The sequence below is a fragment of the Marmota flaviventris genome, chromosome 10 (assembly GCF_047511675.1).
Source record: "Marmota flaviventris isolate mMarFla1 chromosome 10, mMarFla1.hap1, whole genome shotgun sequence".
In the NCBI taxonomy this organism is placed as follows: domain Eukaryota; kingdom Metazoa; phylum Chordata; class Mammalia; order Rodentia; family Sciuridae; genus Marmota; species Marmota flaviventris.
In genome coordinates, this window is record NC_092507.1 from 81,059,303 (window position 1) to 81,079,155 (window position 19,853).

Here is a 19,853-nt window from a genome sequence, read left to right on the forward strand (position 1 = left end):
GACCTCTGGTCTGCTCTGACACTGAATACCCTTAACTGTCTACTCATCCCTACAGAAAACAAGGACTTTTGGTTACTTCCCTCAACTTCACTTTCTTTCAGCAGGAAGCAGCTTGGAGATGTCATCACCCATTTTTCCATAGAAATAGAATGTAGAAATTGACAGTGGAGAAATATAAGTGGTTCACTTTATGCTTTGAATATAGCCCTTGCTGCTCTGCTACTGTAATTTATTTTTAAAATGGACATGTTTCTTTCTCTTCCTCTTTCCCTGCTCCTCCCTTATCTCTTCCCACTCTCTAAACTCAGGGAAAACAGAATTACCTTTCCTCCCCATTCTAGACAGATTTATCTGTCCTTGAACACTCACCCACCATAGGAATGAAGTAATCCAGACTTTGGGGATGGTACCAGAAGATCTCACAAATGACTATCTCCCAAATTAACAACAGAGAACAGAGAACACATGGAATGCAGCCCTTGAATCATCTCTTTAACACCCCCCCCCCCCCCAACGCTGATGGGCAGAATCACAGCCTCTGGGAAAGGAGTCCCCTGTGTTTCTCCTTTGATAGCAAAGCAATAAACCTTCTTTTTCCTTTTCCTAAAAAGAAAAGAAAGAAAGAAAAGTAAAGAAAAAAGGCTGAGTTACTACATCTAATTATTGACAAAGTTGATAGTGAATCCCAAATCTTCTCTGATGGCATCCCTTGCTCCCCACAATACCACAATTGAAGTATAATAGATATAAACCAGAGAAAGAAATAGTTTGGAATTTTAAGTGAAAAAAATGAAGCAAATACTCAGGATGAATTCTCAACAAAACCTATGTAAAGAAAATGAGGAAAAACTCTATGATCTGAAGACTGAAAGTTTGCCTCAGAGAAGTCTCACCTAATTCCCATACAGAGGAGGGAAATTCATCCCCTTACCCACTTTGTACCCACAATTTCCTCAACCTCATCCTCTCCCAATTCTGTTCTATAATAGAATGATCAATGAGGAATTTCTTCCCTACTATGCGAATTCACAGAGAACATGGCTCCTTGAAAAATACAAATAGGAAAGTTACTTAGAAATGATAAAGCAACAACAAACCAGGTCTCCTGAGTTCCAAGTGCTGTTTCCACTAACAAGACTTATCTACAAAATACTGTGTTGTGTAAAAAAAAAAAAACCTTTTGAAAAACTGCATCTGGAACTTTGAAGATATGGACACAACTGATTTAAGCATGCAATACCTGTTTTTAGAGAAAAGTGACTATTTAGCTCACAAGGACAAACCTGTTTTCACAAACTGTAAGCTGTAAATATTTTTTAAAAATTGCTTGTGTCAAAGATTTGTGTAAGTGGCTTAAATGTGAATTCAGAAAGACCAAGAATGCAAAATGGTATTTTGCTAACAAATGGAATTTGCTGTCCTTTGCAATTTTGTAGCTGATTCCACTGCAGGATTTCATTCTTCATGGCAGAATATGGAAATTTTATCATTGTAAACATGTGAAACTTATAAATCTGGCATTCACATTTCTTTAAGAAATGATCCATCAGAATATACTCTTTTTATAATTTGAAGGTTTATCTTGCTATTTTTAAGAGTGTATAATATAAGTACACTCTCTATCCTGCTTCTAATCAGACCTTTTTCACTCCTCTAAACAATAACACCATAACATCTTTTTCTGTAAACCACAGAAACATTTGAAATGTGTTAGGTGTATGCTTATTCCTCTTAATAAATCTTTGTTAATTATTTCTGATTATAAGATCCATTTGAAGAATAATTTTATAATCATTTGCCTAGGTACCTTGGGGAAAATCAATTTACCCTTTTAACGACGTAGAAAAGGCACCAAGGAAGGTTATAAGCACCAGCTTGCTTTATATCTCCCATAAAATCCTGTCTGGTATAAATGAAATCTCAAATTGCATCCTAACGAGCAGAGAAGTGATATGTTTTCCATAGTTGACTGAACTTCACTTATGTTTTACACTAGAAAAACATTACCAGCCAACTTCATTGTATTCATGTTACAAAAAATATAAAATAATACCAGAAGAGCAGGAGAAAAAGAAGTCACTGGATAGCAAACTATCAAAGAGTAAATGCTAACCTAAAAAGGAACATTTTACCCATGACTTGTGGAAAAAGGAAAATAAAAAATTATAAAAACATACTATGAAGATGAGATGGTTTTTCATCTTCAGAGTCTGTGAGGAAACATTGGGTTTCAATCTTTTTTTCTAAATAAGGTTAAAAAAAAAAAAAACTACTCTAAGAGTTATACCACATCAAGACATTAAAGTAAAGCAACTGTTGAATGGAACCTGAGATAGGTGGTAGTGGCACAACAGAGTGAACGTACTATAAATGCCACTGAATTGTACAGTTTAAAATGGTTAATTCAGCTTTTATTTGTGTGTCTATGTGTGTGTGTGTGTGTGTGTTAGTTACTGGGGATTAAACCCCAGGCTTCTCACATTAGGCAAGTGTTCTATCACTGAACTACATCTTTATTTCTTTTTATTTTGAAACAATGTCTTGATAAATTGGCCAGGCTGACCTTGAACCTATAATCCTTCTGACTCAGTCCCTAGAGTAGTTGAAATTTTTAGGCATGTGTCATTGTGCCTGATAAAAGTGGTTAATTTTATGGTACATGAATTTTACCTCAAAAAAAATTAAAATAAAATCCATTGTACTCAGCTTAATATGAATGGGAAACTTTTGTCCTTTCCTTTTGATTGCTCTGAGAAAGAGAATATTTAATACTTCAAAAGTATGTTATAAAAAATCCTTTGATGAATTCCAGGGATTAATTCAGAGGGAGCAAAAGTTAATCAAAGAGAAGTAATGCATTTACTCCCTTATTCTTTTTTTCTACCCCATCTAAAGCTATGAGTAGTCACTGTCAAGTTTTAATCACTTCTCTGACTCTTTCTTCCTATCTCCTTTATGCCCAACTTCTCTCCTCCAGTATTTATTGAACTCCATTCTATATGTCCCAATCACTTTGATAGGGGCCAAGATTGCCAAGATGTATAAGACACCTTACTTTTCCTTAGGGGGTTCATGGTCTGTATTCAAATTTTATAAATTTCTCATGTTAATTCAATAATAACTCGAGTTGTAAAATCTCCAACTTCAATGATCCCACTTAACTTGGATTGTAGCAGCCATTCCTAAGCTCTTCCATTACGTGTGCGATTATATCTGCTGTTTGTGCCCCCGTCTTTTTTCTTCAGCTCAAAGGGAGATTTAAAAAGTTCTAAGCCAAAACATCACTTTCTTGATTTTCAAATGTTATACAAATACAGCTACTGCTTTACATGAACTTTTATAATAGGCACTGAAAATCTATCAGGTAGACTGGTTTTAGGAAGAGTCAAGCGTTTCAGGTCATCTCAAAGGTTTCCTTTCTCTCTACCCCACTGTTATGGTTTAGATTGCCCCCCAAAAGCTTATGTGTGAGACAATGCAAGAGAGTTTAGAGATGAAATGATTGGGTTATCAGCACTCTAACCTAATCAGTGCATTCATCCTAGGATAGGGATTAACTGGGTGGTAACAGTAGGCTGGTAGGATGTGGCTGGGGGAGGAAGGTTGATGAAGGTGTGTCCTTGGGATTTATATTTTGTCCCTGGGGAGCAGAACTCTGTTTCCTGATGAGCTGTCCTGAACTGCTTTACCCTGCCACACCCTTCTACCATGGTGTTCTGCCTCACCTTGGGCCCAGGTCTCTGGAGTGAGACCTCTGAAATAGCGAGTGCCAAATAAATTTTTCCTCCTTGAAAATTTTCCTCTGAAAAACCAAAATTCTTGTCAGGTCTTTTGGTCACAGCAGCTAAAAACTGACTGAAACACCCACCCTCTGTTTCCACCTAGCCGCCAGCACCCTTGTCCACAAGGCCATGTCTCTCCAAGTTCACGCCCTCTGACTACACACCAGTCCCTTCTTTAAAAACACTTTTGTTTCCATCATACTTCCCTTTTTCTTATCCTTTCACAACTGAATTCCTTTCCTTCCACTTTCATTTTTGTTTTTGCTATAGTCACACTATCCTTAGGAAAACACACTAGCTTTCACCTTGAAAAGAAGAGGCCCCCTAGGCCCAGATCTAATATGTGCCTGCTGTGCTGGAACAGTGACAACTCAAAGAATGACGCAAGCAAAGCCAAACGAGAGAGCAAAAGTGGTAGGGAAAGCCACGCTGGTTTCTGCAGAGAGGAAAAATGTTATGCTTGCCAAGGGGAAAAAAAGGATTGACTTAGAAAGAAAATCATTTTCAAGCTTTTGAGAGTCTCTGAAAAGGGAGAATCAAAGCAATTCAAACCAATCTCTAACTGATAATACACAGCCTAATTTTGATGGATTTTGTTCTGAGCTCTTTCAAAATGTGAAATAGAAGCCATAACGTTTAAATTAAATACCTCATCTGTGGATGAAAGCAGCTACAGGTTGTCATCCAGCCAATGTGTCAGTGGCACAGCTGGTAAATGCACCATGCAGCTGGGAAAAGCAGTTTGTCAGTCATGAGAAACCAGATATTTGGGGAGATTTTCACATCAAGTCACTTCTCACAGTGGACTCTGATCATCATTAGACTTGCTAAATGCATATACAATCCAGAGCTGGTTCTCCTGTGTCTTTATGAAAGTCGGTCAATTTCTGATGCATATATAAGGGGAAACAAGCTTGGAAAGAGAAATATTGGCATTATCTTAATACATTACAAAGGACTGGGCAACAGAGGAAAAGGAACTGAAGAAATTTAAACAAATGGCTCCCAAGTATGATTTCATTAATCTTGGAAAACATGGGGCAGCAGAGAATGTAGCCTAATTGTTTCTCATTGGATTTGGTTTGATAAATCTCATCATTTAACTGCATGTATGTAGATACCATCTCAGAACAGCTGACCTTTTCATTGTTTAGCTAAATTTCCTTTATAAATTACAAAGGTTTTTGATCACCAAAAAATATAATAACAGATGAAGGTCATTATACAAAGAATCAAATCAACAAGGGGAAACACCAAGTTCCTCTAAGAGCTCTGGCGTATCAACAAAAAGCTAATTGACTCTCTGTAATGTTTCAAACACATGTTAATTAGTAGACCAATAAAATTTTTATTGGTCCTCTTACTACCTAATTTGTGACTCACCACAGAAAACACCTATTTTAAAAACAAAACAAAACACAGCATCTTCCTTATGGACAATAATTCACTATCCATATCATCAACTTGCTACTACTATGTACTTGACATTTCATAGCTTGAACTGGGTATGGAACAGGGAAAAAAATGTCTAAGTAAAATAATGGGCTTCTTTCATTCAAAGTATGAGCACAGATGTAATAAATACATCTAAATTCGTCATGGTGAATTAAATCAACTTCAGCTTCAGGCAAAGAAGCAGAATAGTAGGCTGGAATGGTCCATTTCTTTCCAATTTGTTATACATTGAAAATATGAACTTTATTTTTTAAATGATCAAAAATTAAATCAGGTTTCATTTTTTGTATGCAGAGCTGGAATCTTAACAACTGCCAGGCTGGAATGAAGTCAGTAATCAAATACTGCAGATTTTGGAAACCCTACTGGTTTCTCAGTCTCTTAATAAAGCCTAACAAGAACACCAGTTTAGGGAGTGGGTGTCTTTGTTTTTGTGATGACTCACATCATCCAGCATTCATTCATTTATTTTTAAATCATTCTACAAATATGTGGAAGCACTTTTCTAGGAAGGGATCATGGGAAACACAAAAATACTTGGCCTTTACCCTTAAGAACTTCACAGATCCCGCCCCCACCGCCTCCCCCCAATCCCGCCACATAAGTAGTCTTCTTACTTTACTGATCAGCAACCTTGGAAATAAAACTTTCTCTTCCTCTCCTAGAAACAAACTAATTCTTTTCACAAGTAATATTTTTAAGAGAATATGAGGTCAGCTTATTGACTCAAAGATTCCTACTTTTAGGAGAAATTAAAGAAGACAATAGTGAAGAAATCTTTGGGCTCTGAGATACAAAAACATAGACTTATATGGATTGTAATGTGAGATTGGTGTATACATTACACTAGGGGAAGAAGCGCATAAAAGGGATTATGAAAGACCATGATCAACAGTATTATTTAGAGGCAGTTTTAGAAAGGCTAACAAAGTATTCCATAACCCTCTCAACAATCAACAATGCTATTAGAAAAATCAGCAAAAATACAGAAAACTCAATGGCTTCATCAAATAATAGGATTTAGTAGACAATTATAGAACATTCCACACAACAGTCAAATATACATTCTTTTCAAGCATTCATGGAATATTCACCACTATAGATCATATTTTGGATCAATAAACAAACTTCAACCTATTTAAAAGCAGAATATATTACTTGAATGTAATGAAATTAACTGGAAATCCATTAATTGAAAGATAATAAAAATATCTCCCAACACTTGGAAATTAAACAAAACACACGGAGTAATTAATGGGTCAAAGATGAGGTCTCAAAAAATGCATAGAACAGAATAAAAATGAAAATACAACATATCAACCTTTATAGAATGAAGCCGAAGCAGTACTCAGAAAGAAATCTGTACTAGTAAATGCTTACATTAGAAAAGAGGAAACTTAAAAATCAATCATAGAAGTTTTTACTTTAAGAAACCAGAAAAGAGTGCGTTAACTATTCTAGGTCTCTTATTTTCCCAAATAAATTTTATGATTGCTTTTTCTATTTCTATGAAGAATGTCATTGGGATTTTAATAGGAATTGCATCAAATCTATAATGCTTTTGGTATCATGGCCATTTTGGATTCCTCAGAAAACTGGGAATGAAACCACCATTTGCCCCAGTTATCCCACTCCCTGGTTTATACCCAAAGGAATTAAAATCAACATACTATAGTGACACAGCCACATCATTGTTTATAGGAGCTCGATTCACAATTGCTGGATTATGGAACCAATACAGGTGTCCCTCAATAGATGAATGGATAAGAAAATGTGGTATATATATATATATATATATATATATATATATATATATATATATATATATATATTCAATGGAATATTCCTTAGCTTTAAAGAAGAGTGAAATTATGGCATTTGCCAGTAAATGGTTGGAGTTGGAGAGTATGTGCTAAGCAAGATAAGCCAATCCCACAAAACCAAAGGCCCAATGTTTTCTCTAATATGAGGATGCTAATTCACAATAAGGTGGGGGAGGGCACTAGGGAAGAATAGTGTTACCTTAGATTAGATAGAGGGAAGTGATGGGAGGGGAGGAGAAAGAAAGAAAGAAAATAATGAAAATAATAGGAGAGAGAAATCAATGGAACAAAAGCTGATTCTTGGGGCTGGGAATATAGCTCAGTGGTAGGGTGCTTGCCTAACACATGCCAGGCCCTGGTTTTGATTCCCTGGAATAAGGAAAAAAAAGACTGAAAAAAGCTGATTCTTTAAAAAGATCAATAACTCTACACACATAAATTCAACAAGTTAAAAGAAATGGAACAATTCCTCACTACAAGCTACCAGAATTCACCCAGTGTAAGATAAAAATCTAACTAGTCTCTAAAGAAAGATAAAGACCAGTATTCCCCAAGAATACTGTCATAAAAATCCTCAATAAATTATTAGCAAATCAAATTAGTCAATGTATAAAAAGAATTAGATACCATGACTGTGAGATTTATTCCAGGAATGCAAAGCTATTTCAACATTTATTAGTGTAATTTACCATATTAACACGCTAAAGATGAAAACATCACCACTGCATTAATTGATGCCAAAGCATCTGACAAAATTCAATACTCTTTTATGATTAAAAACATCTCAGTAAATTAGGAATAGAGTTAATTTTATGTGTCAACTTGACTAAGTAATGGGGTGCCAAAGCATTTGGTCAAAAACTATTCTGAGTATGTCTATGATGGTATCTCTGGATGAGATTAACATTTAGAGTGAGTTAAACAGATTACCCTCCCCAAAGTGGGTGGGCCTCACCCAATCTATTCAAGACCTACCTAGGACAAAATGTCGGGTAAGAAGAGATTCTTCTGCCTTACTAGTTGAGCTGAGAGCTGAGATATCAGTCCCTGTCTGCCTTTACACATGAAATGAAAAACTAGCTCTTCATGGGTCTCCTATCAGCTTTTAGACTAGAACTTATAAAGCACTGGCTCTCCTGAGTCTCCCTCACACTTACTGCAGATCTTAGGACTTCTTAGCCTCGACAATTGTGTGAGGCAATTTTTTAAAAATTCTCTCTCCTTCTTGGACCTCAATAGGGTTAGAGATAGATATGTAGATACCTATAGCCTATAGGTCCTGTTTCTCTGGAGAACCTCACTAACACAGAAGGGAAACCTCCTTAGCTTACTAAAGAACATGAATAGCAAACTTACAGCTAACATTATACTTAGTGGCTAAAGAATAAATGCTTTTTCCCTAAAGTTGGAAACAAGGCATAGAAATCTGCTATCATCACTCTTATTTGACATAATGTTAGAGGTCCTAGCTAGTACAGTTATTGGGGAAAAAAAAAAAAGAGGAAACAAATGGTATACCAGTTGAAAATGGAAATCACAATTTATAGAGACAAGATTGTTTATATAGAAAATCTCAGGAAATTTATTTAAAAAGCTCCTAGATTTAGTAAGTGCACATACACAAGAATGCACTTAGAAGTAGTGAAAATGAAATAAAAATGTAAATAAGTTCTACAGTTTAGTTAATTTTACTAATATTGATTTTCTGGTTTCAATATTATACTGCCATTAAATAACAAGTCATCATTAGGGGACACAGGGTGGTGGGTACATGGGACTTATTTACTATTTTTACAAATTCTTGAGTCCTATATTTCAAATTTTAAAAATTCTTTAAAAAAAAAGGAATGTGTGCCATGCCTTTGAAGACAATCTCAGATACACCAACAAGTTAAAAGTACTCCAATGTAGGCAGCAGAGATGGAAAGACTAATTTTTTATTTAAATAGTTCCTCTTTTTTCAGCCAAATTACTCTTACCTGCTGTTTCTTTAGTGTACTTTCATTATCTATGTATATATGTGTGTGTGTGTGTGTGTGTGTATATATGTATGTATATACATACCAACACAGACACACATATGTATAATTTTTTTTGTAGTACTGGGGTGCTCTACAACTGAGTTATGTCTCCAGTCCTTTCATTTTTTAATAGATTTTAAAATTTGTCCTAATTAGTTATTCATGATAGTAGAATGCATTTTGACATTATAAATATATGGATATAACTTCTCATTCTTCTGGTTGTACAGGATGTAGAATTACATTGGTTGTGTATTCATATATGCACATAGGATTGTAATGTCTGAATCACTCTACTATCTTTTCTTTAAAATATTTTTTTTTAGTTGTAATTGGACACAATGCCTTTATTTTTATTTATTTTTATGTGGTACTGAGGATCGAACCCAGCACCTTGCACGTGCTAGGCAAGCGCTCTACCCCTGAACCATAACTCCAGTCCCATTCTATTATCTTTACTATTTCCATTCCTCCTCCCTTCCCTTCATTCCCTTTTGTCTAATCCAAAATACTTCTATTCTTTCCTACTGCCTCCCACTTTATTGTAAATTAGCATCTGCATATCAGAGAGAACATTTAACCTTTGGTTTTTTGGGATTGGCTTATTTCACTTAGCATCATAGCCTCCAGTTCCGTCCATTTACTGGTAAATGCCATCATTTCATTCTTCTTCATGGCTGAGTAATAGTCCACTGTGTATATATGCCACATTTTCTTTATCCACTCATCTGTTGAAGGGCATCTAGTTTGATTCCATAGCTTAGCTATTGTGAATTGAGCTGCTAGAAATATTGATGTGGCTGTGTCACTGTAGTATGCTGATTTTAAGTCCTTTGGGTATAAACCAGGGAGTGAGATAACTGGGTCAAATGGTGGTTCCATTCCAAATGTTCTGAGGAATTTCCATACTGCTTTACATAGTGGTTGCAATAATTTGCAATCCCTCCAGCAATGTATGAGTGCACCTTTTTTCCCACATCCTCACCAACATTTATTGTTGCTTGTATTCTTGACAATTGCCATTCTGACTAGAATGAGATGAAATCTCAATGTAGTTTTAATTTTCATTTCTCTAATTGCTAGAGATGTTGAAAATTTTTTCATATATTTGTCACCAATCATATTTCTTCTGTGAAGTGTTTGTTCAGTTTCTTTGCCCATTTATCGATTGGGTTGTTTGGGTTTTTTTGGTGTTCAGTTTTTTGAGTTCTTTATATATCCTGGAGATCAATGCTCTATCTGAGGTGCAGTGGGCAAAGATCTTCTCCCACTCTGTAGGCTCTCTTCTCACATTCTTTTTCCTTTGCTGTGAAGAAGCTTTTTAGTTTGATTCCATTCCATTTATTGATTTCTGGATTTTACTTCTTGCACTTTAAGACTCTTTTAAGGAAGTCAGTTCCTAAGCTGTCATGGTGAAGATTTGAGCCTACTTTTTCTTCTATTACACGCAGTTCAACCCTTTTCATTTTATTTTGATACAGGGTCTTTCTAAGTTGCTAAGGCTGGCCTCAAACTTTTGAGATCCTCCTTCCTCACCCTCCCAAGTGGCTGGGATTACAGGCACATGCCACCATGCTTACCTTTATTCCACTTTTCCTGAAGTTAGGTGCAAACTTCTTGAGAACATGAGTTGTATTTTATTTATTCCTTTCAGTGACTGCAGCATTACAGATATTTTAAAGAAAAAAAAAACCCATAAACTTTTTAACTGAGCAAGTTAGATAATTGAATTATCTAACTGAATTGCAGAATTGAATTAAAGTTGGAGTTCTGCTACACTGACTAGATAGGTGATCTGGACTGCTTAGACCTCTTTGAACTTTGAGTTCCTCATGGATAAAATGGAGGTAAAGACAGCACTATGTCAGAAGACTGTTAGGAGAATCAAATGAATTAACATATGTGAAGTACTGAGAATAGTACCTCACAAACAGAAAAAAATTCAGTAAACACTATTTTTCTAGGAGCTTTGGGTGGATTCATCCACATGAATTAAATGATGATCAGCAAAATGTGTAAGTGGTCATTTATTTCCTTTAACTTTTTTTTTTATTTTAATGAAAACAAGTCTACAGGGATTATAAAGAAAAAACCTGCACATTATACCATTTTAAAAGTAACTCTAATATTTAGCCTTGTAAAAATGACTATCTTACTACTGCATTGAGGCCTTACATACTTTGGTTTCTAATAATAAAATATTATATGTAAAATGCCAATTAATACACATAAGATCTAAAGATGTGAACTTTGTGTGCATTTTGTGACTCTCTTGCTCAAAGGATTTATTAGTCTTTTACTCTTCTTACTGTTTTGTTTGTTTATTTTATCTGGTAACCATGGGGACTGAATTCAGGTCCTTTTGCATGCTAGGCAAGTGCTCTACTACTCAGTGACATTTCCAGCCCTTCACTTTTCTTAAAATAACCATTTTCTATTCTCTAACTAATTGACTATCGCCCAATTTGTTTAAATTTAAATATCATTTCTAGCAGGATGCCTTACCCAATTCTCCAGAGAGAATCTACCACAGTACAAGCATTCACCTAAAGACAAATCCATCATGAACCAATTACCTCACAAAGGTCCTACCTCTCAAATACCATTAGCATATGACTTTGGGGATTTAAGTTTCCAACATAATAAATTTGGAGGACACACATAAAGCAAATCAGGGGCAATGAGCCTCCTTCCATAGGTAGATAAATTAGAAACACGCTGCAATTGGAAGTCAAAGGTCAGATGACAGTGGCAGTGAAAACTGACAGAAGTAGACAGGACAGACTGGGGTTAAATTTCAAAGACATGGTTGTCAGGACTTTCTATTGAATGTAATTAGTAGAATATGACGGAGATGGAATTAAAGAGGACTCCTGATATAAGCAGATTCACCAAAATGGGAAAGGGAAGGAAATACCTACTATTATGGGCCAAGTTTCAGATGCTTATTAAACATCCAAGTGAAGAAGTAGAGCATAGATGGCTTTTGATAAATACGTGTAATACTACTCCTTTGAGGATAATAAATTCAATTACAAATTTATCTACACATATATAAGAGAGCATTCAAAATCTGATGTTAGTCTATTGCTTCCAGGAACAAACAAAAACAGTGGTGGAAATAACCAGGTATCTCAGTTCATTTAACAAAAAACAAGATTTTTGGCAGTCACTAATGCTCTCTGAACCATATTTTTAATAAAAGGATGTTGAATTTTATGTGAGAAACTTTAGATGAATGTTATTAACTCAATTCAAGTACTGTTCCACCTCTCTAGGCCTATAAACACTGGAGTGGTTAAGTGTCAAGTAAGAAGTGAGTAGTGACTCATCAAGTTACTTTCACTAAAAGATAACTAAGTGCTATATACAAAGCTACCTGAGGAAAAATGTTGATGCTTTTGGCAATGATACACATTTTAATCCAATAAAGTGGATTAAAATAAATATATTTATATTAATATATATTAGTATAAATATAATTAATATTTATTAATTATAAATTAATTATAAACGATATGTTACATTCAGTAAAATTTATCTTTTATTATACAGATTTGAATTTTGACAACCACTTACCATCAAATAACCACTTCCATAAACAACACAATAGTTCCTCTTTCAAAAAATTCCTTAAGTCTTTCAGAAGTAAATTTCTCCCCTAGCACCAGACTCTAGCAACCACTGATCTACTTACGGTCCACTATGCGCTTTAACTTGAAGCACAGACCTAGGAATCTGTAACTTTTATTGACTGTTGCCTATCAAAGTCTTATTAAAATAAAACTTCTTGAAAAATACGATGTAAGAAATATTAGAATCACACAAAATGTATTTAATGACTTTATAAGAGAAGAAACCATCTATTCCAATTGTCAAGGATTAGATTCAGGTCTTCAAAACAGGGTTTATAATTTTTCTCTAGGACAGGTTCTACATCTAATTAGCTTGGACAAAACATGATTTACATACTCAATAAACAAATTTACATGCTTCTTCCTCAAAATAACATAAGGTTTTTACATTACCATCTCATACAAAAAGTAAATTAAGAGAGAAAAACAGCACATGATTTTTACATATGACTTTCTATAATAAGAAACTGGAAAACTTAAATTCAATTAATTTTGTTACATAATTTCATTTATAGAATTCTACAATACTTCTTTAGTAATTCTTTAATATCACTTTGTTTCACAGCCATTTTGAATTGTAAAATATATATGTATATTTTGACAAAAACACATGACATTTAATTTTAAAATCTGTACTACTATTATTATTCAAGTAGGTCAGTCTCTGTTACATTTACTTTGAAAGCAGATACTTACCTGGGAATTATTTGCTAGAACATATTTTCGTTTTTACTACCTATTATATACAGGGAGTGTGTTTAAAGTACTGGTAAGGTAATTTATTAACTGATTCATTGTTTGTTTTAAATGAACAAAATCATCTTCCAAGGTGTGAGCCAGACATACAGTTTACCAGTTAAGGTCTTAGGCTTAGTAATCAGAAAGACTTGGGCTCTGTTTCCAGATCTGTTATTTATTGGTTCAAACTCTGAGCAAGTAATTTAATGTTTTACAGTGTCAGTTCCTTTATCCATTAAATGCAAATAGCAGTACTACCTACCTATCCCATACAGCATCCCTACAAATTGTTTAGTATCAGGTCTAGCACATTTTAGTTACTTAATAAATGTTAGCTGTTATATACCAGATGAAGTTTTCATTTCAAAAGAATTAAAGTATTCTATCATTCAGCATTACCTCTGGAACAATAAGGAAATTATATTTATTTATATTATATGGATGACAAAGTAGGGGACAGAGTTGATTGAATCAGCAGACTTATAACTCAGGTGCACACAGTGAAAAAGAAGTTGATCAAACAACTTCAATAATGTAGACCATCATGCTGCTATCCTTTCTAAGAGTAGGGTTTTCTTTCATCTTTTTAAAGAAATAAAGAAGGAATGGTGCTTTGTGATACAAATTATTTTAAAAAAGCCAAGGATTATTGACATCTTAGTTTATCTTGGCTGCTATAATAAAATATGACAAGTTGGGTGCTTGTCATATTTGAGCCGGGCATGGTGGCGCACACCTATAATCCCAGCGGCTCAGGAGGCTGAGGCAAGAGGATCCCAAGTTCAAAGCCAGTCTCAACAAAAGCGAGGCACTCAGTGAGACTCTGTCTCTAAATGAAATACAAAATAGGGCTGGGGGTGTGGCTCAGTGATTGAGTGCTCCTGAGCTCAATCCCTGGTTCCCCCCCACACCAAAAAAACAAAAACAAGTATTCATTTCTCATATTTCCAGAGTCTTGAAGGCCCAGGATCAAAGCAAAGTGGTTCATTTCCTCGTGAGGGCCGACTTCCTCACTGACAGCCTTCTTCTCATTGTGGCCTTACATGGTGGAAGGTGTGAGGATACTTTCTGGGGTCTCCTTTATAAGAGGTTAACCTCATTCCTGAGGGAAGTGCCCTTCCAAAGGCCCCACCTTCTAATATTATCATCTTGAGGGTTAGGGTTTCAACATATGCATTTGGTGGAGACATGTATATTCAGTCCATTACAGATGAACATAGGAGAGATCTACATGTTGTAGTTCTTTCAGTGTAGTAAAAAGAGACCTCTTAATCATTAACTTTCTTCTCTAGAAAAGGGATTTCATTAAGTGAGAACTCATCTGGTGAAGCCATCCAAATGAAAAGAGTTGACTGGATAATGTTCAGATTTGATATAATGTTTTTCATTAAGTTACTTCAAAATGAAAATAAATACTTACCATTTACCCCCCCCTTTCTTCTCTAATTTCTCAGAAATGTAATATTTTCTTCTACTTTTTACAAGCAAATTTATGGTTCTCATAAAAATTTAGATGAAGTTAGAAGAAAATTTAGAGAATATCTAGTCCAATTTCTTCATTTTAAGGTGAAGAATGAGATCCAGAAGGGAACTGACTAAAATAAAATGAAAGCCAAAGTGAGGGCTGGGGATGAAGATCAGTGGCAGAGCCCTTGCCTAGCATGTGTAAGGCCCTGAGTTCAATCCCCAGGACAGGGAAAGTCAAAGTGGTCCTGGAGGCAAATGTTTCATGCCCCACAAAATGTTCCACTATGAGTATACCAAAAATTTAAGATAGATAGAGCTCCTTTGCATTCACCAGAGACATCATCTTGTCACCATTTCTATCAATGTCACTGCACTCAAGCTAGCTATTGCCCATGAAAATGGCCATGCTTCTCTAGTGATGTTAAGTATCAGTAATAGTATATGATAGCAATTGTCAGTTTTAATGTAAAGACCATTGTTCTCCCTATATATGTCTCTTGAGTTTTAGAAATAAATTAACTAATCCTTTTGGAACAGTAGTAATCTTTAAGGGGAACATCTGAATTTCACATGTTAAAAATGTGGTTGCAGACTATGAGATAAACCTGACAAAAATTTAAAAGGAAATATATGTAAAATTATTCTATGGTGATAGAGATCAGAACAATAGTTGCTTGAGGACAGGGACTGACTGGGAAGGGGCAAGAAAAAACATTTTAGGGGATGGAAATGTTCTATATTTTGCTAGGGATATGGTCAAGCTGTGCATTTTACTGTATGCAAATAATATATTTTAAAAACAATCACATGTAGAAAACTCAGATTTTTAAAATTCTTATCCAAAAGAGGGATCCTGCAGTAATCTAGCTGATGAAAAGCAATGAAAAACCAATAGTTATCTTCAAAATCATTGCAGCTAAATGCATTTCTGTTCAACTATTCATGAGAATAACACACACCTTGCCAGAACTCATATATCTGGGAAGTAAGTAAGAGTTTCCTTTCAGGCTTTGCCAGTTAATGGATTCTGCCTTCAACAGAATTGAGGGCATTATTTAAGAACTGTGCATATTAATGTGATAACAAATACACTGATATACATTGTCGACTGAAGTACATTTGTAATTTAATAATAGAACTTCATCTTAAAAACCACAAGAGAACTTAAGACTTTTAGAGGTAAGGAAAGGAAGGTTGAATACAGTGAATACTAATCAATTTTTTGCTGATATTCTACTGTTTTCTTATGAACACCTGAGCATGTATGACATTCTGCCCACTAAATACCATATCTGGCTATAGAGTCTTGTTAAAAACAAAAAGACTATTGCTGACCAGCACCATGATGCTGGTTAGGAATCACAGATGAACTGGCACACAAACTGGTTAAAGATACTGCTTGCTGTATTAGTGTTTATGACAAGAGACAAGGAAGACAAAAGGGCAACTTTTGAGTTGAAGTCATAGGGAGAAAAGGAAGGTAAAAAAATTGTTACCTCTTTCAGCAAACTACATTTAAGTGATGATTTTTAGCACATATTAGTAAAAAGTCCAGTATACTACCTGGCACACTGATAAATGTTAGCTGTTTAAGAAAATAATAAATCCAGCTATAAATGAAAGAGCCATAGGAGAGACACCTTCCCTCTTCCTTAGTGATGGTTTTGCTTACCAAGTCTGGCTTTACTTGGAGAATCAGAGGAAAGGAGACCGACATGGAGTGCAAGGTGGTGAACACTGTGGAGAACCAGGACTGCTGAACCTCCCGGCTTCTTGGAATTTGGTGAATGTAGTATTGGGGATACTAGAATAAAACAGTAGAAATCAAAACCAATTGAGTTTCTGATACCAAAGATAAACATAAGCAACATTTGCAGAAACAGGAAATATTTTCTTATTTATTTTTAATTTCCATTCTAATCACTTCTAAATTAGAGTTACAAAGCCTATTTCATGCTTTATCTAGCACTCACCTATCTGGGTTATGACAGAAAAGTTATTAAATGTAATTGAAAAAATATTTGTCGGTTTCAACAGTAAATATGGAGAGATTTTCTATACATTATCTATTATGGGCCAAGAGTTTAACATGCTGATATACAAAGAGGTCTTATAAATTGATATATAAGAAAGCCTTATGTCAAGATGTACAAAGAAGATTGACAGATATTTCAAACAGAAGAAATACAAATGTATAAGAAATACACGAAAAATTGGCACCAAGTACAAAAGGAAAACAATTTGTCATTTGACAATGATTGTGGATACTCAGTATCGATGAGGGTGTAGGGAAACAGATATTTACATTCCCTGATCAAATATATTGGTACGACTTTTGGGAAGTCATTCTGGAAGAACTTGTCAGAATTTTAAATGTGTTTACTTTTCTTTTTTTTAATTTTTTTTTTTTTTTAGTTGTAGATGGGTACAATATCTTTATTTTATTTATTTATTTATGTGGTGCTGAGGATCGAACTAGTGCCTCACACATGCTAGGCAAGCGCTCTATCATTGAGTCACAATCCCAGCCCCTAAATATGTTTATTTTTGATCCAGCATTTCTGCTTCCAGCAATAGAACACACATATGTCCATTCACTATCTCATTATTTATATTTGTGGAAATTTAAAACAGACCAAATATTCTCCAATAGGGAATGGAGAAGTCAGTAGAATAAAATATGAAAATATATTAACAAATGACATAGATCTACATGTACTTATGTGGACATTATCACAGTAAGTGAATAGTACAAGTTGTAGGAAAGTATGTTCACTGTGATCCACTGTCTTAACAAAACATTCATGCACACTTTTATACACATGTATTTGTATACACAGGCATACACATATATATTAGCATTTGCATGAATAAAATCTGGAACTATGTGCCATAAATTATGAAGAAGATGATATTACAGGATATTTTCATTTGCTGGATCATATATATATATATATTTGAAATTCATAAGAATGTATTATTATTTTCATAGAGAAACCAACACATTTTCCTTGTATCAAAGTTCCAGGTGTTTGGTTATCTACTATTGACTAACATATTGTCCCAAAACTTTGCAACTTAAAACAACAACCCACCCCCCTCTTTCTGTGGTTTAGGAATCCAGGAATGGTTTGGCTGAGTAACTTGGGCTTGGAATATCTCATGAACTTGAAATCACGTTGTTCTCTGGGATTACAAACATTTGAGTGTTTGACTGGGGCTGGAGAATCCACTTCCAAAATGGCTTGGTTGTTGTCTGGCAATTTAGTGCTAGTAGTTGACTGGTGGCCCTAGTTCCTTGTCACATGGGTCTTCTAATAGTGCTACTCAAGTGTTCTAATTACACAAGTGCAAACTTTCAAAAAGTGTATGTTCCAAGAGAGGGCCAGGCAGAAACCACAATGTCTTTTATGACCCAATTTTATGTCACACTTGTCACTTCTGCAAAATCCAAATAGTTACACAGGCCAAACCTATTCTATATGAAAAGGAACCTACAAAGGAGTGTGATACTGGAAAGGGAGAAATCAATGAGGACTTTCTTAGAGCCTGGCTTCCACACAGTTAAGTCAGAGAGTAAAGAACCAAATATTTAATAATATTCCCTCCCCCTTTGGTCTTGAGGAACAAGATGTTCCTTGAGAAAGGAACAAAAAAGCCTTTCTCTAAAGTAGTGGAAAATACATAAGTAAAACTAGTAGTCTTAAGTGTTTTTTGTTTTTTTTTTTTCCCAATCAGAAAAATGTGTGAAATTGGAGGATTCTGACATGCTCAAAGAGAGAATGAGGGAATGAGTATGGTTCTTAAATATTCAGCCACAAAGTGAAAATGGACTGCACATGTAACAACTCTATTTCTTTATATGATGACAAAAGATATGTTCTCCTCTTTCTGTGGTATATCAGTAGAGAATGGGGAATCTGGGCTCAATTTTTTAACTTACTATTTTTATTTACTTACCAATCATTATCAATCAATGTTGTTTCTTCTTTCCAAAGGCTTAAGGTGTTCAATACTGAACTAAAAGCTAATTCTGGTAGTCTTCAAACTATGGATGATATAGGCAGCAGTAAAAAAGTAGAGGCAGACTTGTTTGAGGCTTGTGTTTACTTAATGTGTGGGGACTATTAATTGGCAGGCTGAGTAATTTTTCAGAGCCAAAAGTCCTTTTCAGAAACCTTTTGGGTCAGAAGAGTGTGGACAGGTAACATGGTATATATACCACATATAATGTCCTCCTCTGGAGTTTGCAGAAATAATCAAATAATAATATTTCTGCAGTAAAATATGAACAGCTATACTGAGTAGGGTAGACCATAAGCTTCAAACCAGATCAAATAGTTTTTGCTATTAAATAAGCTTGTGAAAAATTCAAAAAAATTTTCTCTAGTCTTCAATGTTTTTAGGATTTCAGACATATATAACAAAATACACTTGAATCCACTAAGATGCCTGGTTATTATGATTATTATAATAAAAATAATCCCTATAAGAAAAAAAATAAACCAGTAGGGTCTTATTGTAAGTATTTTATATGTTACTTCCATCCAACTTTTTGATGCCTGATCTCAATATCTGTAATATTTCCTTCAAAAAAATCAAAAGTATTTATCATGTTCCTTTAATTTTTAAAAAAAGCTGTATAATTTTAAAATTTCATAAAGAAGTAATGAACAATATTTCTGGATTATATGTGAACAGTGTCCCATGGGAACAGAAAGGTGATCAGTTTGAGTCTGGTTCCTCTGATTTCATCTTGGCTTCAAGGAAGAGCAACTCAGGCTTGGTAAGGCAAGTGTGTCTGGGGCTGAAGACAGCTTCCCTAGACCTGGACAAAGAGTCTACATCTCATCCCCCCATAGGCAGCCTGAAGAAGTGATGAAAGTAGGTTTGGGAAGTTTCAATTCATTCTCAGAAGAATGGAAACTAGAG

The 19,853-nt window shown here is 34.8% G+C and overlaps 1 protein-coding gene across 1 annotated transcript in view; it reads right to left on the bottom strand.

Annotated features, from left to right (window-relative positions):
- Alg14 (ALG14 UDP-N-acetylglucosaminyltransferase subunit) overlaps positions 1 to 19,853 on the bottom strand; it is a 93,787-nt gene that overhangs the window by 42,174 nt on the left and 31,760 nt on the right. Inside the window, exon 3 of the mRNA XM_027935161.2 lies at positions 16,594 to 16,725. Within this exon, the coding sequence (XP_027790962.1) occupies positions 16,594 to 16,725 (132 nt within the window). The remainder of the gene's footprint in view (positions 1 to 16,593; positions 16,726 to 19,853) is intronic.